At 39.8% G+C, this 9,365-nt stretch overlaps 1 protein-coding gene across 1 annotated transcript in view; it reads right to left on the bottom strand.

Annotated features, from left to right (window-relative positions):
• Positions 1-476: 476 nt before the first annotated feature.
• Positions 477-9,365, bottom strand: part of ASCC3 (activating signal cointegrator 1 complex subunit 3) — a 647,451-nt gene continuing 638,562 nt past the window's right edge. Inside the window, exons 41-42 of the mRNA XM_063443555.1 lie at positions 3,657-3,832; positions 477-2,486 (exon numbers count right to left, since the gene is read on the bottom strand). Of these exons, the coding sequence (XP_063299625.1) occupies positions 2,339-2,486; positions 3,657-3,832 (324 nt within the window). The 3' untranslated portion in view covers positions 477-2,338. The remainder of the gene's footprint in view (positions 2,487-3,656; positions 3,833-9,365) is intronic.

The raw sequence follows: 9,365 nt of genomic DNA, 5'->3' as shown, positions 1-9,365 counted from the left end.
CCAACGCATTCTGACTCTGGCAGTCCTACCAGCAATGGCCACGAGATGTATCCATTTAAATTATGTTTCATAGCTAAATATTTAATGTGAAATGAAAGCCATATTTCTCCTGAAGAAAATGATATATAATACGCGAGTACACTTAACATGAAAGAGGTAAATTATGGTTGAACAGACATATGGCTCAAACTCCAGGTTGTGCTTTGGTTCAGAACTTGGACAATTTAATTCATCCTTAAGGGGTTAAAAAAGCATATTCAGTATTGTGTGTCTGTGTTATTGGTAACCTATCATTTTTTTAAGTTAAGCTTTAACAAAGATTGTTTATCTTAGATTCAGGTTGATGCCATAAGTACCTATACAAAGGCAGCAGTTTACCATATAACACAGTTGAATGGACTGGATAAAATAAATTTCCATCTTAGGAGAAAACGTTACACATTTATCTGCTCTAAATAACTGTATTACAATCCATATGCTGAGTCAAACCAGAAACATATTTTTTATTATTGTTTTACAATGAGTATCGTGGAAGAGCAATTAACGAGCAGAACGGCAATAAACAAGTCTACATTCAGAAGATACATTTATATCACTGTGAAGTTTTATTTTGGCAAGCCTGAAAAACAGGAAACGGTGTAATGCCAGCGTTTACAATATATGATGATAGTCCATGTCTTGTCAAGGTCGGTTTAGTTGGTGCAAGTTATCACACGCAAAATATTGCAATAGCACAATTCTCATAACTGTCAGACATGCCACACGCTTGCAGGAACACTCCAAGTAACAAACACTACAGAGAGAGGTAGTGATTATGGTGCCAGGAGTGTTCTGGCATCCCCTCATTGTAAGTAGTTAAACCAATTTAGAATGTTATGACTTCTTACATGGAGTCCGCCATGCACCACTCCTGCCTCCCTTTCATTAGCCAGAGAGCTGGGAGCACAAACTTCTGGCTTTCTATGTGATGTAGTGGAGGCAGGGAGAGGAATCCCGCAGATTCCAGGTATAAGTCAAACCGCTCTAAAATGGTAAGAGTGGGGGTGCCAGGTCACTCCTGGCACTATAACCACTATGGTAACCTGCAGTAGCATGGACGTATTCCTTTAACCCCTTAAGGACCAAAGTTCTGGAATAAAAGGGAATCATGACATGTCAAACATGTCATGTGTCCTTAAGGGGTTAAGAGAGAAATGGGTAACCATTTATGGTTTGAACTAGAGTGTAAAATGTCATGCTAAAATAGCTGTGGTAAAATAAATGCTCCACATCTACTCTTTCTTCCAACATATTGCAATTCAGTTTCGAGTTCATCACAAGTAACATCGTAGAAAATAATCCCCATATTAATGAAAAATTATGTCCCATAGACTATATGGTTCATATCGCACATGTCTAATTTTTGTTTGTTTTTTTGTTGCATTGATTTCCATTGACAGGCAAATATTCACTGATGTGAAAACTAACAGACACTCTTACACAGTTATTCAGCAAAGAGTGAAGTGTCGGCAATGCAAACCGAATTTAAATAGAATTTGGCATTTGAGGACAAAATATGCAAATTGGAACATTTTAGTAAAAACTTTGTCTTTCAGTTACAGTAGGAGAAAGTGAAGAGTAAGGTCGTGTAAAAAGGTTAATAATTGTACTTCCGTTTTGATGTAATGTTTTGAAAATAAACAAAACAACTAGACAGTAACGCACTGCAAATTAATGAGTGTTTTGCCTTATGGTGAAAAGAGGCATGACTCAATCTACAGGAACTGTGAACAATGTGTTTGGAAACACTGTCAATTTTTCTTTACATCTCTCATGTAAACCGATTTCTCACATCCCTCATGGAGAATATGTTAATTAGTTTAATTAGCCATTTGTAATTCTTCTTATTATTGAAAACATTTTCTCAACCTGTTGTATACATAACCTAAAGGCATATGTTCAAGTTATATTTGACACATTTTAAATTAAATCAACATAGAAAATCATATTCCAGTACCAATCAGTCACTGGGAATCGGCAAAAGTTCAGCCTTTCTCTTGCCTTGTTTGATCCACCAAAAATAAAAGTCCTTTAAACAAGTAAACTCATTGTGCTGTGAAATGTCCTAGAATTGCACCAACAGGTCATACATATTAATTACAAAAGGCAACATCTATAAGGCCCATGTGATAATTTGTTTTACAAAGGCATCCAAGTGAACCCATTGAAACTCTTAAGTGTGTTGAGGTTGAAAGTTGATTCCTATGAATAAAGTGTTGAGCCATTTCCTTGTAGCCCTGAATGATTTAACAGCTGTCCTTACAAATAACCCTGTAGCAGTAGCACTTGGAAGATCGGGTTACTTCAAGGTCAGGCCATCTAGGGCACCCGAAACCTCAGAGTTTACTTGTGCTGATATACTAGCATGAATGATGTTTAGATTAATGTTGTACTGTTGGTCCATGCCAAGGTAACTGTCACTCATCAGATACAATGTGTAGATATACCTATGAGGAAAATAAGACAAAAATTAGGGAAAAATTTAGTACTAATGTGTTCACAAGAAGTGAGAAAAACAAACAAACAAAAACCAAAACATTCAAACTCATGCATGGGTTTATTTTTCCCTCAATCACAACATTGCAGCAACAACAATATATCGCAAACAATATACAAGCACATACAATCGAATGCTTGAATAATCTGATTGTTAATGTGCGATACACTTAGAAAAGAAATACAGCTATTTGAGAACAGCACATTTTTTCCTTGGTGTCTCGGGGCTGCAGATTGGTAACTTCAACATTAGTGCTCAACCAAACTCAGAGGAATTTATTTTGTGAATTTCGGATTATAGTGAATTAAAATCCAAATGGTAAAATGTAGGCTTAAATAGCTGATTCGGAAATAGTCTCAATTTAAGCCTACATTTTACCATTCAAATGTCAATTCACTATTAAATATAAGAAAAAAAAAAAAAAACGTCCAAGTGTACTCCACTTAGTATAAACATTCTGTGGATATTACACAACAGTGCACACAGTTACTTTACTGGGAACCTTGAACTGAACGCTTTACTGTCCAATAAACTTTAACGTATAACTTTTTAGTTTGATGTTCAATTATTTTATTTTTCTATAACACACCTGTCAAGGTGTTATAGTGACCACCCCACACATATAACAACATATTGAGAGATTCCAAATTACTATAGGTGTGCCCAAAACCAGCTAGCATAGGGTCTGATACATGGCCCTACTCCTTTCCCAGCTAAGTTAATGAAATGTTATGGGATGCTGTTCCATATTGGGTTTTCTTCTTCACAAGTCTTAAATATAGATTAGCCTCTACAATCTCTTTTAGAAGGCTGTTTCACGTACCAACAACAATAATGTTGTCGGTACTTCCCCAAGATTTATCTCCCCACAGCTTCAAGTTGCATTCTCTACAGAAAATGTCACCCCAATTGTAATAACATACATTTTTGTGTGAATAACATAGCACACATCCAACAAAATATTTCTCCATAAAATGACAACTTTATAGAGGCACTTAGATAAATATTTAACCCCTTTAGGACCAAACTTCTGGAATAAAAGGGAATCATGACATGTCACACATGTCATGTGTCCTTAAGGGGTTAAAGAGGAAACAAAATGCATGGATTACGGTCTTACCTTCCTGTAATTTCTGGAGTGTAAAATGCCAAGGAAACCATATTTCGGTTCCGGACATATCCAACTCTTTTGAGAGCTAGAAGCTCCTTTTTGTCTGCCTCTCCTAGGATTAAAAACCAGCCTTCATCCTTGGCCTTTGGAAACATAGGGGCAATGGCTTTGCTATCTTGTCTTCCCTACAATGAAGAAGAAAAAAAATATTCAGTACAGCTTCACAAAAAAAAAATCACTTCTATAAAATATTCTAAATGTATGTTGCTATTAAAAACTATAAACAGCTTTACAGATATGTTCAGTTCAGCTATATTTTTGACGTTCTGATTTTAAACAATAAATCATGGCATTGGGTCATCATATACCCTGACATTATTATTATTATTATTTATAAATCGCCAATAAGTTTCGCAGCGCTGTATAATGGGTGGACTAACAGACATGTATTTGTAACCAGACGAGTTGGACACACAGTAACAGAGGGATTGAGGGCTCTGCTAGTGGGAGTGAGGTATTGTGACACAAAATGTATGGTAGGGTAGAAAAGTAGGTTACTAGGATAGGAGGGCTTAGTATTTTGTTTTGATGACAGTTGCAGGAGAGGAATCAAGGTGCGGGGAGGGAAAGCTGTTGACAGTTTCATTGATATGCTTTCAAAGTTTTTTTTATAGGAGTGGAGACTGGGTGAAAGTCTAATAGAGCGGGGAAGGGCATTCCATAGGAATGGTGCAGCCCTAGAGCAGTCTTTAAGGTGAGCATCAGAGGAAGGAGTACGAACAGAAGTTAGAGGTAAGTCTTTTGCAGAGCATAGGGTCCCAGACGGGACATATTTGTATATTAGTGAGGATGGGTAGATCGGAGCAGCAATGTGTAGAGATTTGTAAGCAAGTACCAGGATCTTAAATTGAGCCCTATATCTTACGGGAAGCCAATGTGGGGACTGACAGAGGGGGAGGCGTGGGCAGACAGAAAGATGACCCTCGCCACCACATTCATTATAGACTGTAACGGGGCAAATTGGAAACATGTAAGAGCACTTAGAAGCGGATTACAGTAGTCAAGGGTAAATAGTTGTACACACAGAGAAGTAATCAACACTCCCTTGGAGATGCCAGAAAGACAAGGTAACAAAATATGAGTACCCTGCTTTGGAGCCACGAACCAAAAGGAAATGGGGACCCTGGGTCTAGTGATAGTAGGTCATTTGGAATCTGCAGACAGTTCCGAATATTGGTAAAGGTGGAAAAACATTAAAGGAGCACTATAGGGTTGAGGAACACAAACCTATATTTCTGACCCTTTAGTGTTAAAACCACCATCTAAGCCCCCTGGCCCTCTCTTGCCTCCCTAAATATAGTAAAATATTACTTGTATTCAAGCCTGAAGCTGCTGGCTCTGCCTCTGTCTGCCTCAGAAGAGCAAGCTGTCTGCTAACATCATCAGAAGTGTTGTTCTGACCCAATCACAATGATTCCCCATAGGATTGGCTGAGACTGTGAAGGAGACAGATCAGGGGCAGAGCTAGCACAAGTCAAACACAGCCCTGGCCAATCAGCATCTCCTCATAGAGATAAATTGAATCAATGGATCTCTATGAGGAAAGTTCAGTGTCTGCATGCAGAGGTAGGAGATACTGGCATGTTGTTATGCACACTAGGCAAGACTGAGATAGGAAGCAGCTCTAGCAGCCATCTGAGGAGTGGCCAGTGAAGTTATCACTACGCTGTAATGTAAACATTGCATTTTCACTGAAAAGACAGTGTTTACAGCAAAAAGCCTGAAGGGTATGATTCTACTCACCAGAACAAATGCAATAAGCTGTCCTGTTGACTACAATGTCCCTTTAAAATAAATATCACCTTGCACGAAGATATTACAAGACATTAAGTTGGCAGTTACAGCAATTATGATTTACCTTGATCTTCACAAATCAAAATAGCTTTGCTTTGCATATCTCAAAATCGACAAGGGCCCTTCTAACAACCCCAAGAGACATGCTCATCCAAATTTCAAATTAGACTTGCCCAAAAAGCATGCACTCCTGCAAGCAACACATTTAAGTTCCAGTAATGATTAATTTACCAGGACATATCGTGGCAGATGGTCACCATCGATACTTTATGAGACCTCAAATATCTCAGCTGTGGTCATAATCCAGAGGGTAAAGATGAAACTATCCTTCATGCAAATGTTACTAAAAAGAGTACCATGTACCTATTGTCAATTGATTTAAGCTATACATTAGGTATTGCTGTTTGACTGAATTTTTTTTTTTTTTTTTTTTTTTTTAATTCTTTATTTTTGTTGTGCACGATAGGTTACAAGCAAGCCTGTTATGCCACGACAGCAGTCACAGGTATATCAACGTTAACATCGTCATGGCAGGTTTGATCTGCACATTTTTTGTGAGTAGGTATGCGTACTAGTACATGCAATCAACATTAACAGTGTGCAAATTTTGAAAGTTATGCGTATTAAAACGTACATATCACGGAAAAGTTGGTAGGAGAGAGACAAAGGAGGAGAACAAGGTTTGAGCATACAATCTATGTTCAAGATTATACTAGGTAGCTCTCGCTAAGCTGAGGAACGGGTGGTGATACATCTCACTTGTCTGCCCAAATGGGTAAATGGTTTCGCATCATGTTAGCACTCAGACGTGTGTAGCTTGAGCACATAAAGCTTAATATGAGAGCAGTATCAACATTAAGAAGTTACTTCGTTTGTTTTTGTCAGAATATATAGTAGTTAGGCTTTTTCTTTTCATCTGTGGTATTGGTACATTGTGCATTATTCGCTGAAATCCCACACTAAACAAATTGCCCGCTAAACAGATTGCCCGCTTAACAAATTGCCCGCTTAACAAATTGCCCGCTTAACAAATTGCCCGCTTAACAAATTGCCCGCTTAACAAATTGCCCGCTAAACAAATTGCCCGCTAAACAAATTGCCCGCTAAACAAATTGCCCGCTAAACAAATTGCCCGCTAAACAAATTAACTTTTCTATATAAAGGCTTATAAAAACAATAAGTAATCTGTTGCAACAAGAAAATAAAGTATGGTGGGCATCATTAAGTATCGACCTAGGTCCTAGGTTCAGTATGTATAAAGCTCAGTTAACGGTGTAGTGAAGTTATAGCTAACATGAAATACACTCTATAGCTGTATGACCTATCCGGGCACCATTCTAGTGATTCAAGACATATGCTGTGATTCGAGTCTCTGGGTGATTACCAGCAGTAACAATGTCCCTTCAGGTGCAGACTGTAGAGGCTGGAGCCCAGCACTGCATTCTTGTCAAAACGACTCCTTCAGCCGATGCCCACTGGGTGTGCAGATCTGTCCGGCATGGGGGGGACCTGTCTAAGGGCGGCATGCTCGCCTGGTGAGGTGGTGGAGAGGTTGCTTGCGCGGCAGGACAGATGTCTCCCCAGGGCCCCTTCCTCGGTTGACGGCCCTGCTGCATCATGAACGGTGTCGCAGTAGTTAAGCCTTTCTTTGTGCTGGGCTGCGCTGAGGTGGTCGACCGTTGCTGGGAACGCGGAGCGGTAGGCAGGTCGGGGATGCTGGCGGGTCCTACCTTGATGGGTGATGGCGTGAGTGCTGCCGTCCAGGGAACTTGGTGCAGTTTCCCGCCTCACCGATCTCCGTCGAGGGTGCCGTCGTGAGGTTGCTCTGGAGACATGAGGGGGGTTTCCCCGCAGGTAGCGCCGGGTAGCCGGGCGGATCCACGCCGCCGCCTGTTTCACGGCCTTGTTGTAGGACCGTCTCTGAGCTTGGAACTTCATCCAGAGGTAGGAGCAAAGCCGGTCGAAAAACTCCACCGTATGCTTGGGTGGCTGAGTGAGTGTGTGCTTCGGGGACCGGGATGACCCCCGCCGGTCCAGAGGGGGGGGTAGCAGAGCTGTGTCAGGCTTGTGAGCGTGCCCTCCGCCGGGAGATCGGCCGCCTCCCCCAGGCTTCTGGCTCCGCTCTGGCTTAGGCCGCATGGCCGGTTCAGGCGATTTCGTCACGTTTTGGGCCGGGACAGGTATCATCCTGCTCCCCGGTGCTTCCTTAGTCGCTTTCTGGTCACCGTGGGTCGGTCTCGTCTGTAGTTTGGCCAGCATTGGCGTTTATTAGCCCACCGGTGCTGGAGCTCTTAAAAGACTCGACCGGCCATCTTGGCTGTCAGGCTCCGCCCCGCCTGTTTGACTGAATTTATATTGCTATTTGAAACCTGTATTTTCTTCCCCTACATCCTTTAGTCATATTGTATTCTATGACAGGAAGGTTTGGTGACTGATCCTATAGGAGACCGAGGCTCCAGTCTACTGCTCATCCAATTATTAAAGTCCTGTTTTATGCTCTATAATACTTCCCTTTGCCCTAACTCCTTAAGGGACACTATAGTCACCTGAACAACTTTAGCTTAAAGAAGCAGTTTTGCTGTATAGAACATTCCCCTGCAGCCTCACTGCTCAATCCTCTGCCATTTAGGAGTTAAATCCCTTTGTTTATGAACCCTAGTCACACCTCCCTGCATGTGACTTGCACAGACTTCCATAAACACTTCCTGTAAAGAGAGCCCTATTTAGGCTTTCTTTATGGCAAGTTATGTTTAATAAAGATTTTCTTATCCCCTGCTATGTTAATAGCTTGCTAGACCATGCAAGAGCCTCCTGTATGTGATTAAAGTGCAATTTAGAGATTGAGATACAATTATTTAAGGTAAATTACATCTGTTTGAAAGTGAAACCAGTTTTTTTTTTCACGCAGGCTCTGTCAATCATAGCCAGGGGAGGTGTGGCTAGGGCTGAATAAACAGAAACAACGTAATTTAACTCCTAAATGACAGTGAATTGAGCAGTGAAATTGCAGGGGAATGATCTATGCACTAAAACTGCTTTATTTAGCTAAAGTAATTTATGTGACTATAGTGTTCCTTTAAGTTTATGTTTCTGATGTTGGTTACTATTTAACCAAAATGCATTATCAATATTAGTGGATGCTATATTGGTCCTGTTTTTCTTCTTATAAACGATGGACAATCATAGTTACCCTATGTGCAGTTGTAAATGCGCTATGAAGCACAGATAAATTAAATTGAATCAGCTTTCATTTATTTTATGAAATATAGCTTTATGGCACTGACATATTGGATCAATTTGAAGTTAATGTATTTGGATTACTGAAAATAACCCCCTCAAGTCAATACAAAAATCATAAAATGATTTAACCTAAGGCTAAACATGAATCAAAATGTAGGACCTATCAATATTGGGGTACTGTCATATAGTGGTGGGTTTAACGCAACACAGCTATATGGTGTAGAGGAGTTCTGTTTACTAAGATGGGTGATTTTAAGTATTTCTTCTATTAAATGACAGACATTCATAGTTACCTTATGTGCACTTCTAGATGCGCTATGAAGCATAGATACTATAATATGAGTCGGATTCATTTATTATACCAAATATAGCTTTGTAGCATTGACATGTTGGATCAATTTGAAGTTAATGTTATTTTAAAAAATAAATCTGAATAATGATAGTACTTTAAGATTATCCCAAAATCAGTGACCTCTAAATTATCCAATTACAATCTCTCAATCCATCTAAAACATGGAGCAGAGATGGAACTCACAATCCTACTTTTTTTAAGGATCGACATGAACCTTCTAAAAACTCATTAAAAAAAAGAATTAGTCATATACAATGTTGCAATTACTGTTA

The sequence above is a fragment of the Pelobates fuscus genome, chromosome 2 (assembly GCF_036172605.1).
Source record: "Pelobates fuscus isolate aPelFus1 chromosome 2, aPelFus1.pri, whole genome shotgun sequence".
In the NCBI taxonomy this organism is placed as follows: Eukaryota; Metazoa; Chordata; class Amphibia; order Anura; family Pelobatidae; genus Pelobates; species Pelobates fuscus.
This window is presented reverse-complemented; position numbering and strand designations above follow the sequence as displayed.